This window comes from Sapajus apella, unplaced genomic scaffold (assembly GCF_009761245.1).
Source record: "Sapajus apella isolate SASKATOON/1434 unplaced genomic scaffold, GSC_monkey_1.0 scaffold14, whole genome shotgun sequence".
NCBI lineage: Eukaryota > Metazoa > Chordata > Mammalia > Primates > Cebidae > Sapajus > Sapajus apella.
Genome location: NW_022436954.1, coordinates 15,098,530 through 15,114,290, shown reverse-complemented (window position 1 = coordinate 15,114,290; position 15,761 = coordinate 15,098,530). Strand labels below are relative to the sequence as shown.

Sequence of the window (15,761 nt, the reverse complement as noted above, 5' to 3'; positions counted from 1 at the left end):
CCATTTGTGTCCTTCCTTGCCCTTGTACTGGTTTTGCTAACGTGGGGGTGGGGTGGGGAGGATGTGGCTGTAGGAGAGGCCACTTGACCTCATGGGGCCGGCAGTGACCTGGCAGGGGTGGCAAGCAGGACACTCTCGGGTGAGGAGGGCTTGGATTCCACAGGGTGAGGATGGAGGGGGATGAAGGGGTTCCTCCATGGGTGCCGTTGGCAGGGGTGGGGTGTCCTGCACCAAGCCATGCACCCAGGGCTGGGTCCAGCCAGGGGAAGGACCTTTTAACTGATCTGCTAAAAGGACCCGTGGATTTGTGTGGGCCTGGGGCCCCTGCTTTTTAAAGCAGTTTGAGCAAAAGCAAAGTAGTAGTGATTGCATCTCAGGCTCTCAGTGGTGTGAATTCACACACATCCTAGTTTGCACGGAACTGTCTTAATGCTTCGTAAATAATTATTATAGTAGCCTTTCCCTCTCTATAAGGGACGACTGTGTGTGTGTATAAATATGTCTTAGTCAGTTTGGGCTGCTGTAACAAATGACCACGCACCAGATAGTGTAAACAATGAACGTTTATTTCTCAGGGTTCTGGAGGCTGGAAGTCTGAGACTGGGGTGCAGCATGGCAGGGCTCTGGGCACAGGCCCTCTTCCTCTTCCGGGTTGCAGACTCCCTGGGTCTTCACATGGTTGAAGGGGTGAGGGAGGGATCTTTCTCCAGCTCTTTGATAAGGGCACTAATCCCATTCAGGAGGTAGGTAATTCATGACCTAAATTCATGACTTAATTACCTTCCAAAAGCCCCACGTCCTAAAACCATCACATTGGGGGTTAGGATTTCAACAGGAATTTTATGGGGACAGAAACATTCAGTCTGTTGCAAACACACACACACACACGCACACACATGCATGCACACACAGACAGACACACACATACACAGACACACAGAGACACACACAGACACACATACATATATACACAGAGACACACACAGAGACACACACAGACACACACACAGATAAACACACATTTCCACCCACCCACTTTTTAAGTGACTAGTTAGGTGGGGCAGCGTTAAGGAAAGCATCAGAGGACATTGTTGAGGCCTCCAGGACTATCCCACTGCAGAAAGCTACCTCTAGGGCTGAAGGGCTGGGGACAGGGTGTTTCTGGAGCCCAGTGAAAGCTGGGGCAGTGCAGGACAGGAGGCCCAGAGCAGGAGGTGATGGAGGAAGCACCGACTCCTTTCTCCTGTGGCCCCCCAGGGGCCTGCCCATTGGCTCATGGTGGAACAGGTCACAGCCCCTGTAGCAAGGCCCCTGGGGACGCCTAGCGCAGGATCAGCCTCCTGAGCACCAAGCAGGCAAGGAAAGGGCAGGGGGCACGTTGGGAGGGTGGAGTGGGCAGGTGGCCAGTAACTGGCACTCGGTTTACCTTTTCTTGAGGTTAGGATCATTCTCCCAGTTTTATAGATGAGGAAGCTGAGCTCAAGTGGTTTTCCCATGGCCCACCTGGCTGTCACAGCAGAGTGAGCCCTGGAACCCAGATCTGCCTCGTCTGGACTTCTGTGATCTCAGGCGGTCACGTAGATCACGATGTTCACTCTTGCATCATTTGTGTTTGACAACTTTTCTGGGTTGCCAAACACAAATGATGCAAGAATGAAATCATCTGGGTCAAATCTCTAAAGTCAACTTAAAGGAACAAAGGGTAACCCTGCAGGAGCTGCCATTGGCGAGGTTGTTTCTTCACCGCCCGGCGATGCCCGACTTTGGCCGGGACCCTCATGCTTTCCTAGCTGTGGTTCATGGTGTAGAGGAAGGAACAGTTCCTAGGGCAGTTTCCTGGCTCAACAGCATGCCCTGATGACCTCTCCCTCTCTCTGCCTCTCTCTGCCTTGGCCATTCTGGTTATTTTTAACTCCCTTGTGTTCTCACAGATGCTCCTCAGGTTTTTGATGTCACTGTTGGGAACATCAGTACCACAAGCCTGATCCTGACCTGGAAAATCAATGATAGCGACCCGTCCTCTGTCTACACCTACAAGGTAGACGTGGCGGGGGACATGCATTCCCTCAATGGCACCGTCAGCGAGACCCGCGCCATCATCTCGGGCCTCCGCTCCAGCACCTTCTACAACATCACAGTGCGTCCTTTCCTGGATGGCACTGAGGGCACGCCGGGCTTCCTCCAAGTGTACACCCGTGAGTTCATGCATGGCTCTCGCTCCCCTTTCCTGCTGTCCTGCTATGTGCCAGGCCCAGACTCCGGCCGTGTGATGTAATAATGGTGACTGTTGGCTGACCGCACGCCGAGCTTCGTGTGACGTGCTTTCCTCGCACTGGCTCATTGTATGCTCACAACAGCCCCGTGACGTGGTTGGCAGTAGCCTTATTTTCTAGATGGGAAGCCAAGGCTGAGAGAGGTGCTAGGCAGGTGTCACAGCTGGAAAGTGGCAGAGGTGAGATGAAAACCTCTGGTGTTTCTCACCTGGAGCCTGCACTTATCACTCTTTCCAGTGTAGAAGAGACCTAGAGTGAATTGATACAGGGAGGCAGAAATGACCTGGATATTCACGTCCCCTTGTCTTTTGGGTGCTGACATTATAATAATCACTGGCACAGCTGTATCTCATCTTTGTTTGCTTAAATGTCCCTTAAGATTAAGATTTCATGCAGCAAGTAAAAAGCATTTGGTTCCAAAGAAGATCTGATAATGTAAAGTAAAACAGCGATGGTGCACTAGCGGTATGGTGGTGTAATACTGACGATGTACTATTAAACAATAGTATTGACACCAGCACTGCATTTTGCACTGTTCCGGGAGCTTTATACATACGGCAGTGGTGTCCGTGGTAGGTATTGGGGTTCCCTTTTACAGGTGAGGAAACTACAGCCCTATGGCTGAACAGTTTGCCCAAGGCCCCAGAGCTGGTGAGTAGCAGAGTAGGCCTTGAATCCAGGGCTGTGTGGCTCTGGACCCAGGGCTTATCCCACAGAATGTCCATTTCTTCCCAGGAAGCACGCCTTAGCATTCTTACAGATGTATTTTGGACTGGCTCTTTGGGAAAATGAAATATGCTTTCATTTCTTTACCTTTTACTGTTTAATCTGCTAGTTAGGATTAGGTTCAGCCGTGAATAACACCACTGAGAACAACGACAAAAAAACCCCAATTATCCATGGCTTAAGCAAAACAGGGGTTTATTTCTCTCTCCTGTAACGGAAGCCCACTGCTGGGCAGGATGGGGCCAGTAGGAGTTATCTAGGGCTCGCTGGCATGAAACAGAAACTGTGAGCTATTTTAACCAGCAGGGATTTATCCTGGGAATCGAGGTTTCACAGAGTCATTGGAAGAGCTGCTGCATTCGTTTGCTAGGGCTACCAGAACAAGTACCACAGGCTGCGTGGCTTAAACAATAGAAATAGGCACTTGATCAAAGCAACGGCAGGTGTGGTTTCTTCTGGTCTTCTCCCTGCGTCTTCACAGGGTTGTCCTTTTTTTTTTTTTTTTTTTGAAACAGGGTCTCCCTGTGTCGCCCAGGCTGGAGTGTGATGGCATGATTTCAGCTCACTGCAACCTCTGCCTCCCGGGTTCAAGTGATTCTCCTGCCTCAGCCTCCCAAGTAGCTGGGATTACAGGCGCCCACCACTACACCTGGCTAATTTTTGTATTTCTAGTACAAATGGGGTTTCATGATGTTAGTCAGGCTGGCCTCGAACTCCTGACCTCAGTTGATCCACCGGCCTCAGCCTCCCAAAGTGCTGGGATTACAGGCATGAACCACTGCACCTGGCCCATAGGGTTGTCCTTAGTCTTCATGTGCCTATGTCCTCATCTCTCTTTATAAGGACACCAGTCTTGCTGGATTAAGGCCTACCTTTATGACCTCATGTTAACTTAATTACCTCTTTAACGACCCTGTCTCCAAAGACAGCCACATTTGAGGTCTTGGGGATTAGGACTTAAACATTTGAGGATTGGGGAGCACAATTCAGCTCACGGCAACTGGGGAGCAGTTGCCTGGCCCCGAGAAATGACTCCCGGACTAAGGCTGCAGAACTGACCCCCTGGAGAGTCACCACCTTGGTCACAGACAGCACAGGGAGGAATCAGGAGGTCCCTGCTGTGGTTGTTGGATCTGGGGGTGCATGTTCTGAGCTGCGATGCTGGGAACGGGAAGCTGCAGCCACCCCCACAGTGTTGGTTCTAGAGTGAGGCAGTGTGAGCTCCAGTCATCGCATCCACGCTCCGGCTGTAAGGAGGAGGAAGGGCAGAAGGTTGAGCTCCACCCTTTAAGGACACTTCCTAGAAGTCACCCAGTATCTCTGCTCACACTCTGTTAACCAAAACTTAGTTGCATGCAACATCTAGCTGCATGGGAGGCTGGGAAATGTGGTCTTTGTTCCCCACAACTGTGCACACACTGGGCTAAAAATCTGGGTGGGTACGATCAAGGGAAAACAGGAGCATGGATTTTGGGGGTCAAGAGTGGCCTCTGCTATCCATACCTCCCTGAACAGAGGCTCTGGGAGGCTAGTAATGCATTCAAGATAAAGCAGCCAGTGTGGCCAAGGTTCTGCTCCAGAGGCTGAGCCCTTGACCACAGGAGCTCACGCCTGCTCTCATTTCCTGTGAATGACCGCCTGCAGTCATGAGCTTCTGCACCCTCATGATCAAGTGCTCCCTCTACTACCAGAAACAGCAGTTGTGAGGGGCTCGTGTTGTAGGTGAGATGAGGCAAAGAGAGGGATCAGGTGTCCTAAGTGTACGTTTCGTCTCAGTGTAAATATTTTCTGAGGTGGGCATCCCTGTCTTCTGGAGAAATATATTTTTCACCTAGTTGTTTACTTTCTTTGCCCAGCCCCTGGTCCAGTTTCTGACTTCCGAGTGACAATGGTCAGCACGAGGGAGATTGGCTTAGCATGGAGCAGCAATGACACGGAATCCTTTAAGATGCGTATCACTCCGGAGGGAGCTGGCGAGTCTTGGGTAGAAACAACCACTAACCAAAGTATTACCATTGGTGGCCTGTTCCCTGGAACCAAGTATTGCTTTGAAATATTTCCACAAGGACCAAATGGGACCGAAGGGGCATCTCAGACCATTTGCAATAGAACTGGTAAGCAAACTGGCTTTTCTGTTAAACCATCATGTTTCTTAATGGAAATCGGCATAATAAAATAATGTTTCCAAATATTGCTTTTCTTTTAATTATCTAAGAAAAACCTTTACAAATTTTCATAATTCTAATGCTTATTTATTATATGAAATACAGACAAGTAAGTAGAAAAAACTTATATGGAAACCATCAAGCAGAGGTAATCATTTTGGATGTATGATATTTTACAATTTTTAAACATATGCATATAGATACCCAAATATATGTGTGAGTATAAGTAGCTGGAATTACAGGTGTGTGCCACCATGCCTGGCTAATTTCTATACTTTTAGTAGAGACGGGGTTTTGCCATGTTGGCTAGGCTGGTCTTGATCTCCTGATTAAGTATATTTTGAGACAGTCCTACCCTGTCACCCAGGCTGGAGTGCAGTGGTGCAGTCTTGGCTCACTACAACCTCCACCTCCTGGGTTCAAGCAATTCTTGTGCCTCAGCCTCCTGAGTAGCTGGAATTAAGATGTGTGCCACCATGCCTGGTTAATTTTTATACTTTTAGTAGAGACAGAGTTTTGCCGTGTTGGCCAGGCTAGTCTTGATCCCCTGATATCAAGTGATCGATCCGCCCACCTCAGCTTCCCAAAGTGCTGGGATTACAGGTGTGTGCCACTGCACCCAGCCCACAAATATACATTTATTTCTTTTGCAAACATCGAGGCCATCCTGTACATGTGGTTTTGTAATCTGCTTTTTCTCCAACTTGCTAATTTATTATGAATATTCTTTCCTCTTAATATTTCTACAGGATGATTTGAACACCTGTGTGGAATTCTGTTGTCTGAAACAGAGTTGGCAGATAATAATGGCCCCTGTGCCAAATTTGGCCCACTGTCTGTTTTTGTAAATAAAGTTTTATTGGATCACAACCATGTTCATTTGCTTATGTACTGTCTATGGCTACTTTGGTGCTAGAATTGAGTAGTGGCAACAGAGAATGTGTGGCTTGTGAAGCCTGAGATATTTATTTTCTGGCCATTACAGAGAATGTTTGCTGACCCCTGGGCTAGATCAGTGGTTCTCAAATTGTGGTTCAGGGCTCTCTAGGGATCCCTAGGTTATTTCAAGGGGTCTCCAAGGTAGTATTATCATAACAATACTAAAATGCTATTTGGCTTTTTTACTTCATTCTCTTTTGGAGTTTTCCAGCTTTGATCCAATATGGGATGACATTGTCTCTCTGAGCACTAATGGAATGTATGCTGTGGATTCTTACATCTTAATAATTTCTTCATTTTAAATCCCTAACATAGTAAATATTGACAAATATAACCCATGTAAATACAAATTCTCTGAGAGCCTTAATAACTTTTTTTAAAGTTGGTAAATTATCTAACGCCGATTAGAGCCTTAATAACTTTTAAGAGCAAAAAGTTTAAGAACCTCTGGTCAAGATGTGTTAGAAATGAACTACTGGGCTGTGTTGGGCAGGTGGACTGTTTACAGTCATTCATAAACAACACTGTGATGCAACAGTGTGCTAGTTTTAGAAGGCCAATTGAAATCGCTAAAGTCATTTTATAGTCAGCTACGGTGGCCTGCACCCATCGTGCCAGATACTCGGGAGGCCACAGTGGGAAGATTGCTTGACCCAGGAATTGCAGACCAGCACCAGCCTGGGAGACCCTGTCTAAAAAAAAAAATTTTTTTATAGAAACAGTTTAAATAAATTATAGGAGAAACTTTTGGGAAATCCTAGAGAGTAATGTTCATTATTGTTTTTTACAAAATTTGAAATAATTTGTGTTGGGAAAGGTTGAAAAACATATAGTCTTCCTTGGTCTTTGATTCAAGATAGTTGAAATCCGTTATACAGAGGGTACAGTAAAGAAATGGGACAGATTCATTGAATCACACATGAAATTAGTTAGGCTTTTTTTTTTTTTGAGACGGAGTCTTGCTCTGTTTCATAGGCTGGAGTGCAGTGGTGCAATCTCAGCTCACTGCAACCTCCACTTCTCGGGTTCAAGCGATTCTCCTGCCTCAGCCTCCTGAGTAGCTGGGATTACAGGTACATGCCACCATGCCTGGCTAAGTTTTGCAGTTTTAGTAGAGACAGGGTGTTGGCCAGGCTGGTCTTGAACTCCTGACCTCAGCGTGATCCACCCACCTCGGCCTCCCAAAATGCTGGGATTACAGGCGTGAGCCACCGTACCTGGCCTTAGTTAGGCTTTAAGATTCTCCTTCTAGAAGCTTCTTCAACTGTGCTGGTTGGGTTAAGCACCGATAGTCACTCAGAGGATCTGTTTCAAAATCAAGGGATCTGCTAAAAGGCATCCCCCAGATGAAACGTAGTATTCCCTTTACAAGTCTGCATTTTAAACTGTTGACGTGAAGTCTTAACATTGACATGTTTCTTCTGTCTTTAAGGATGTGGATAATGGTAAGAGGATCACCACTGTGGGAGACAGATGATATTACGCTACTTGCTATTGCCCAGAACCTACTGTAACAATAATATAATATGTTGGGGGTCTGCAAGGTGCAGAGTGCCCTCATACTGTATTTTACATTTTTAACACAACTTCATGGAGTAGGTATTATCATCTCCGTCTTACAGGGTAGGAAATGGACGCTCTGTAAACTTAAGTAACTGGCCCAGAGCGACAAGGTGGCAAACTGACCTGTGTCTGGTGTCTAAGCCCAAGCACTCAACCATCATGTAGACTGACACTTTGATGTGGTACAGCAGTAAAGTTTAGTATTAGTGAGGAGAAGTTATCTGTTTTACTGTGGTTTATTATGAATATTCTTTTCTCTTAATATCAAAACTTCTGCAGGGTAATTTTAGCACCTACCTGGAATTCCATTTTAGCACCTACCTGGACCCATTTCATTCAGTGGTCCCATTGAATGAAAGTTAAGAAGGCCTGCAATAAGATCTAAACTCTTAGGGGTTACCTTTATATTATCAAATAACCTTTATTGTTATTTGAAAATGTCAGCTTAATAGCATTAAAAACAATTTTGAAAATAACGAATACCATATGATCCAGTAATTCCAGTCCTATGTATATCTCCAAAGGAATTCAAAGCAGCACCTTGAAGTTACTTGTACACCCGTGTTCATAGTGGTAGCACTGTTCACAGGAGCTCAAGGGTGGACCCAAGAGCCCGTCAACAAATGAATGGATAGACAAAACGTGGAACATCCATGCAACAGAATATTATTCAGCCATGAAAAAGAAATTTTGATTTATGGTGCAACATGGATGGATCTTGAGGACATTATACTAAGTGAAATAAGCCAGACACAGAAAGACAAATACTGTATGATTGCCCTTATATAAGTATCTAGATTAGACAACTTCATATTCTACAGAAAGTAGAATAGAGGTTACCAGGGACTGTGCAGAGGAGGGAGTGGGCATTATGTTTAATGGCTACAGCTTATGCTGGGGATGATGACAGTGTTTTGGGTACAGGTAGTGGTGATGGTTACACAACACTGTAAATGTTGATACCACTGAATTGTACACTGACACATGGTTAAGATGATGAATATTATGGTATGTCTGTTTTACCGCAATAAAAAGGAAAAGAAACGAGTCTCTCCACTCTTCTAACCCAGTGAATGCCTTTTCTCTGTGTCCACAGTCATACATTTTGCTTGCATTATTGTAATTGTTACACAAATACTTTTATTTTGTATTTGAATCTTTTTTTACTCAGTCTATACCACAATTCCCCCCATAGTTAGTGTGGTCTTCATGTTTTTAGTGGCTTCAGACTGTTTCATGATGCAGCCAGATCACAATGCCCACAGCCCTCCCATGTTATTGACGATATAAGTTGTTTCTAGTCTTTTATTTATTTATTTATTTAAGAAGGACTCTTACTCTGTTGCCCAGGCTGGAGTGCAGTGGTGTCATCTCAGCTCACTGCAACCTCCAGCTCCCTGGTTCAAGTAATTCTCCTGCCTTAGCCTCCTGAATAGCTGGGATTACAGGTGTGTGCCACCACGCCCGGCTAATTTTTCTATTTTTAGTAGAGACGGGTCTCAAACTTTTGACCTCAAGTGATCATCACCACCCACCTTGGCCTCTCAAAGTGTTGGAATCACAGGTGTGAGCCACTGCACCCGCCCTAACGGCTCATTTTTATGACAAAACCAAAAAACTGGAGAACTGGTAAGACGAACAGGCAAGTTCGTCTGCATCGTAGAAGAGCTAAAATTCTTGAGAGCGCTGAGTGTGTGCATTTCTCAGCTAGATTTTGGAGTGTGCCTTTTGTGAACTCATTTTAAAGTCTGATGGCAAAAGAGCAGGTTCTCTTGCCAGCACTTGGAGAGGAAGCTAGGCGTCATGATCGTCAGTAACAGGTTTCCCTTCTTTCTTTCTTCTGAACAGCTCCCAGCGCAGTGTCTGACATCCGCGTGGTCGACGTCACCACCACGGAGATGGAGCTGGAGTGGCAGAACCCAGACAATGCTTCTGAGTATGTCTACCATTTAGTCATAGAGCCCCAGCATGGCTCTAACCCCACAAGCACGTCTGACAAAGCGGTCACTCTCCAGGGCCTGATCCCGGGCACCTTATATAACATCACCATCTCACCAGAAGTGGAGCACGTCCGGGGGCACTCCACCTCCATTGCACAGTACACACGTAAGTCTCTTAGGAACAGTAAGCCCTTCTAAGGAACAGCCTCTCTGACCATCTCTTGGAGGAAGCACTAGTTAAATGATGGCCAGTGTGCTTCTGGGATCCAGGTTGACCCTGGAACTGCTGAAGTTGAAAACACTGGTCTTAGCAATGGTTCTGCTGTCCCCAGGGGGCACTGGTCTTCAAGCCATGTGAATTTAGAATTGTCATTAGAAGCAGGAAGTGATTCCTTAGGAATGTTCTTGTCATTCCTAGAGGATACAGAGTAAAGAAGGGTCACCTTGTCATGTTGGCATTGGCAGATACTGGCCAGATGAGGAGCTTTGCCTGCAACAATGAGGGAGGTGTTTTGCTAATATCTGAATTGAATACATGGCGAAGACGTTAGTCTGGAATATGCTTTTAGTATATTTTCTCTTTTATCTATTAGATTTATTTTTTATTTATTGATTTTTTTAGATGGAGCCTTGCTCTTGTTGCCCAGGCTGGAGTGTGATGGTGCAATCTTGGCTCACTGCAACACCACCTCTCAAGTAGCTGGGATTACAGGCATGCGCCACCATGCCTGGTTAATTTTTGTATTTTTTTTAGTAGAGACGGAGTTTCTCCATGTTGGTCAGGCTGGTCTTGAACTCTTGACCTCAGGTGATCCGCCCACCTCAACCTCCCGAAGTGCTGGAATTATAGGTGTGAGTCACTGCACCTGGCCTCATCTATTAGATTTAAAAAACAGATTAGAAATTATATCTTAAAAATATATTTGAAATAAATTTGAAGTATTAAAAGAAGTGTAAATTAGACTACTTTGTAGATTTAATCTGCATAATTATTTTCTTCATGTGTTTTTGGGAAGCTTTCAATGTTTTGAGCCAGCAAATACTAGCTTTATTCATTGTTTCTAAAACGAGCCAGTTTATTTTTGGGTGTAGTAAATAAAATAGTCCTGGAATTCTAGCTAATCTGTGCTTTTACATGAATTTCCCTTTTTTTTTTTTTTTTTTTTTAAATCAAGGGCCCAGCAATGTGTCCAACATTGATGTAAGTACCAACACCACAGCAGCAACTTTAAGTTGGCAGAACTTTGATGACGCCTCTCCCACGTACTCCTACCGCCTTCTTATTGTGAAGCTTGGAGATGCCAGCAACGCAACACTAGTCACGGACGTTGGAATTACTGAAGCCACAGTCACTGAATTAATGCCTGGTTCATCATACACAGTGGAGATCTTTGCTCAAGTAGGGGGCGTGATGGAGTCCCTGGAACCTGGCAGGAAGTCATTCTGTACAGGTGAGTGTAGCCCTCTGCCTCTTGGACTCCTCCCTGAGTGGTGCTGACTTTGCTGGTCGGTCCTCCACAGTCTGTAGTTTGTTTGGTTTTTGTGATGTGCAGTGATGGACATTGAGCTTTCTGAGGCATTCCGTTAGCTTATTGGTGCTGTCTCGATGCCCTCATCACTTCTGCATTCAATAAATATTTATTGGGCATATACCACATGCCAGACAGTCAAGTCCTTGCCTTCTTGGAACTTTTATTTTGGAAGGAGGAAGTGGGATGTTTATTTAGGGTGCTCAGGAAAGGCCCCAATGATAGGGTGACTTTGGAGCAAAGATCTGAATGAAGGGAAGGAGCAGCCATGTGGATATCAGGGCATGAGAGCATTACAGGCAGGGGCCTGTGCAGCATCACCACCATGTCCTGGAGGCTGGAGGAAGAGCAGGAGGCAAGCGTGGGAAGAGTGGACCCATGGGAACAGGAGGGTGTAGGTGGGAGGCGGGGCCTGAGTGGGGCTGGGCCAGGACGTGGGTGATGCCTGGCTTTGTAGGTTTTGGTTTGCCTTTTGCACTGGAGAAGATGGAAACGTTGTTGAAATGATGCTCAGCCTTTGCATCCTTCTTGATCCTCACCTATCTCACAACTCCAAATGTGTGATAAAGAAAAGAGCCCTGTGTGTCATTGAGGATGCATTTGGGGCAGCCCAGGGAAGGCTTTGCAGACGGTGGTGGGCACTTCTGCTCCCAGTGCTGACTGTGGCACCTTTATCACTCAGCACCTGTGGGACACTCATTTTCTGCCCACCTCGCTCCTATCTCTTCCTTTCTCAGCCCAGGCCATTCATGTATGTTCAGGCTGATTTGGAAGTGGCGGCTTCATGGGACGAGCCTCCTGGCAGTGTAGGAGCCCCGGCCTTGATGGCCTCTGGCCTGTCAACAGTCAGTGGGGCGGCCACAGAAATCCCTACCGCTTTGGGTCACCTCTGCTGCATCCCACCTGGTCCAGACACCCATCTTTGATATTTGGGTGGCTTCCATTGCTGATATTTATCTTAGATTTAGCTATTTGTAGCCTATAGCAAGAGAAAAACTGCATCCAAGCATTTATGACTGGGTGTGAGTGGAACAGGAGCTGTAAAAATAGGTGCAGGCTGGGTGCGGTGGCTCACACCTGTAATCCTAGCACTCTGGGAGGCCGAGGCGGATAGATCACGAGGTCAGGAGTTCAAGACCAGCCTGGCCAAGATGGTGAAACCCTGTCTCTACTGAAAATGCCAAAATTAGCCGGGCATGGTAGTGGGCACCTGTAATCCCAGCTACTCGGGAGGCTGAGGCAGAGAATTGCTTGAACCTGGGAAGTGGAGGTTGCAGTGAGCTGAGATCATGCCACTGCACTCCAGCCTGGGTGGCAGAGTGAGGCTCTATCTCAAAAAAAAATAGGTGCAATGTTCAGGTTACCTTTCCAGACCTTGGGTAGAGAATGTGGGAGTTGCGCTAGGTGCCTTGGTAGAGCTTCTCCTGCTCTAAAATTCTGTGACATTTAATTAATAATAATACTCTCCCCCAGTTTTAATATGGAATTTTCCGTTTACATCAGTTTGATGTTAGTCCTCAATAAAAATCTTTTGGCCTTCAGATAGATAGAGATAAATACTCTATTTTGAAGATGAAGAAACTGATACCATTTATCACTGATGATGCAGTTATGTGAGTAGAGTGTCTTGAACTTGGACTTAGAAAACCTGGGGCCTAGTTTTGGCTTCACCACCTGCCACATCATCAGCCAATTACTTAACCTCTCTGAGCCTCGGTGGATTTACCTGCAGAGGGGACAGTATGGGCCTCACCTGTCTCAGAAGGAGCATCAGGAGGGCCTCACGATGAGATGGTGCACATGAGGAGGTTGCTGCCTCTCACAGGATGATGTGGTACCTCTCATGCAGCCCTGGTCCCTTACTTGGCATTAGGTGTTAGGCATCTTGCTTGGGGCCTAACACCATTGTTCAGTTCAGTTCTCAAGAATCCTGCGGCTGAGACTCAGAGCACTTTGGTGACTGACTCATGGTCACACGTTTGGTGTTGCCCATTTCAGGGTCAGCCCTGCGCCATATCACCCACCATCTCCTTATTGCCAGGATTCTGCTATTCCCTATTTCTGTGTTTGCAAAGGCAAAAGTCCTGGAATCTCATGCTGTCCTGTGCTTGCTTTGCAGATCCTGCATCTGTGGCCTCCTTTGACTGCGAAGTGGTCCCCAAAGAGCCAGCCCTGGTTCTCAGATGGACTTGCCCTCCTGGCGCCAATGCAGGCTTTGAGCTGGAGGTCAGCAGTGGAGCCTGGGACAATGCGACCCAGCTGGAGAGCTGCTCCTCTGAGAATGACACTGAGTACAGGACGGAAGTCATGTATTTGAATTTTTCTACCTCCTATAACATCAGCATCGCCACTCTGTCCTGTGGAAAGATGGCAGCCCCCACCCAGAACACCTGCACCACTGGCATCACAGGTGGGCTGCAAGGCAGGCACTGGTCAGATGGCACTGTGGTCACTCCTGGAGAGGCTGACCCAGTGGGTCTGCAAGTGTGGACTAGAAGTCTGTTTTTTTTAATTTTCCTTAAAATATTGGCTTTTACTAGCATAGACTGGTTTCTCATTGTATAGAAATCAATCTTAAAAGCAGAATAAGAGAGACTCATTCTTTATATTCTAAAAACTTCCTTTTCCTTACAGTGTAACTCATTGCCATATTTTCTTTCGTATTTTTTTTGAGATGGAGTCTTGCTCTTGTCGCCCAGGCTGGAGTGCAGTGGCGTGACCTCAGCTCACTGTAGCCGCTGCTTCCTGGGTTCAAGTGATTCTCGTGTCTCAGCCTCTTGAGTAGCAAGGACTATAGATGCATGTCATCACCCCCGGCTAGTTTTTGTATTTTTAGTAGAGATGAGGTTTCACCATGTTGGCCAGGCTGGTCTGGAACTCCTGACCTCAAGTGATCCACCTGCCTTGGCCTCAAAGTGTTAGGATTACCCACATGGGCCACTGCGCTAGCCATCTTTTAGCCCACATCTGTTGGTGGCTTACTGTGTGCTGTGGTGAGGGGCACTATGGTGAGTAGGGGTGACAGGGCCCGTGGAGCATATGACTGAGAAGAGCAGTGAGAGAAGAGGATTTCCAGGTCTGGTGTTGGATGAGCTAGCATCGGCTGCCAGTTTTGGGGCAAAGACCTGGGGATGGACCCTGTGTGGCCAGCTATAGGGCATAGAGCTGATGGGAAATGCAGGAGCCTGTGCTGGCAGTTGACCATCAGACATGAGAATGGCACCTCCCAGCGGTCACTGCCATCAGGCACTTGTGAGGTTGTGAAGCTTGTAGTTTAGAGCAGGACCAGGCACTAGACGTGCAATGTGAGCCTCACGTAAAGCTTAAAGTTTTCTAGGAGCAACATTGAGCCTCACATATAATTTAAAGTTTTCTAGGAAAACATTAAAAAAAAAAAAGGTAAAAAGGAATAGCTGAAATTAATAACATTTGATTTAACTCAGGATATTAAAAGTATTATTTCAACATGTAATTTCTATAAAGTATCAAGGAGCAATTTTACATCTTCTTTTGTACTAAGTCTTTGATATCTGGTCTGTGTTATATGCTTGCAGTACATCTGAATGCAAACTGGTCACATCGCAGGGGCTTGGCAGCCGGGTGTGGCTAGGGGCTGTGTCGGCGCAGGTTTAGACAATTGAGTTGTGGTTGTTTTGGAGTCCAGATTTCTGTCTTCTTGAGTCTTGAATATATACATAATAACAAGAACAGCCTGGGTGTGGTGGCTCATGCCTGTAATCCCAGCACTTTGGGAGGCCCAGGTGGGAGGATTGCTTGAGTCCAGGAAAGCAGCCTGGGCAACATAGCGAGATCCCATCTTGTTTATTTTTTAAAAATGTGAAAAAATAATGAGAACAACCCAAACTGTATGTGTGAGATGAATTTAGGTAGATAGTGAGTGTGTAGAGTGGATCATCTTTAATTCAGTGTGTTCTTTCTTTCGTGTTAGTTCAGAGAGTGGCTCTGCACCCTGGCTTGGAAAGGGGGGGTGCAGAATCATGGAGGCCATCGTGGAGTGTCCTGTGGGGGCTCTTCTGGTTTCTGGGTAGAGGATCTGTTGGGTTTCTCTAGGTGATATTTTAGACCAACTCTGGGAAAAATGTGGGCACCGTTTATGAAGAACACGGAGCAGTGCTGTGGCCAGGTCTCAGTAAAAAGTGTGTTCTCTCCCACCTCATCTTTGATTCTTCTCCTTGGACATCTGCTCTGTCTTTGCTCTCAGCCAACCAGCTGATCCTGGGGCCAAGCGGTGTCAGTGTGCGGTGTCAGCATGCAGTCCCAAGGCCACACTTGGAGTTCCACTGCACAGTCTCTTCCTCACTCTCCTCTTCCACCCCGGATCTCAGGATAACGAACCTGGCTCATCTTGAGTCAGAAGGGACTGGGGGAGAGGACGAGGGCAGGCTATCTTCCCCATGCAAAGATACTAGCTTCTTACTCGAATGATGGTTTCTTTTACTGTGCAAAACCTTTTCAGTTTGATTTAATCCTGCTTGTCTATTTTTGCTTTTGTTGCTGTGCTTTTTTTGTGGTATCCAAGCAATCATTGTAAATACTATGTCAAGAAGCTCTTCCCTGATGTGGTGTTTTTTTTTTTTTTTTTTTTTTTTTTTTTTTTTTTTTTTT

The 15,761-nt window shown here is 46.3% G+C and overlaps 1 protein-coding gene across 1 annotated transcript in view; it reads left to right on the top strand.

Annotated features, from left to right (window-relative positions):
- PTPRJ (protein tyrosine phosphatase receptor type J) overlaps positions 1-15,761 on the top strand; it is a 197,659-nt gene that overhangs the window by 153,096 nt on the left and 28,802 nt on the right. Inside the window, exons 8-12 of the mRNA XM_032282482.1 lie at positions 1,932-2,195; positions 4,856-5,113; positions 9,515-9,772; positions 10,782-11,057; positions 13,255-13,545. Of these exons, the coding sequence (XP_032138373.1) occupies positions 1,932-2,195; positions 4,856-5,113; positions 9,515-9,772; positions 10,782-11,057; positions 13,255-13,545 (1,347 nt within the window). The remainder of the gene's footprint in view (positions 1-1,931; positions 2,196-4,855; positions 5,114-9,514; positions 9,773-10,781; positions 11,058-13,254; positions 13,546-15,761) is intronic.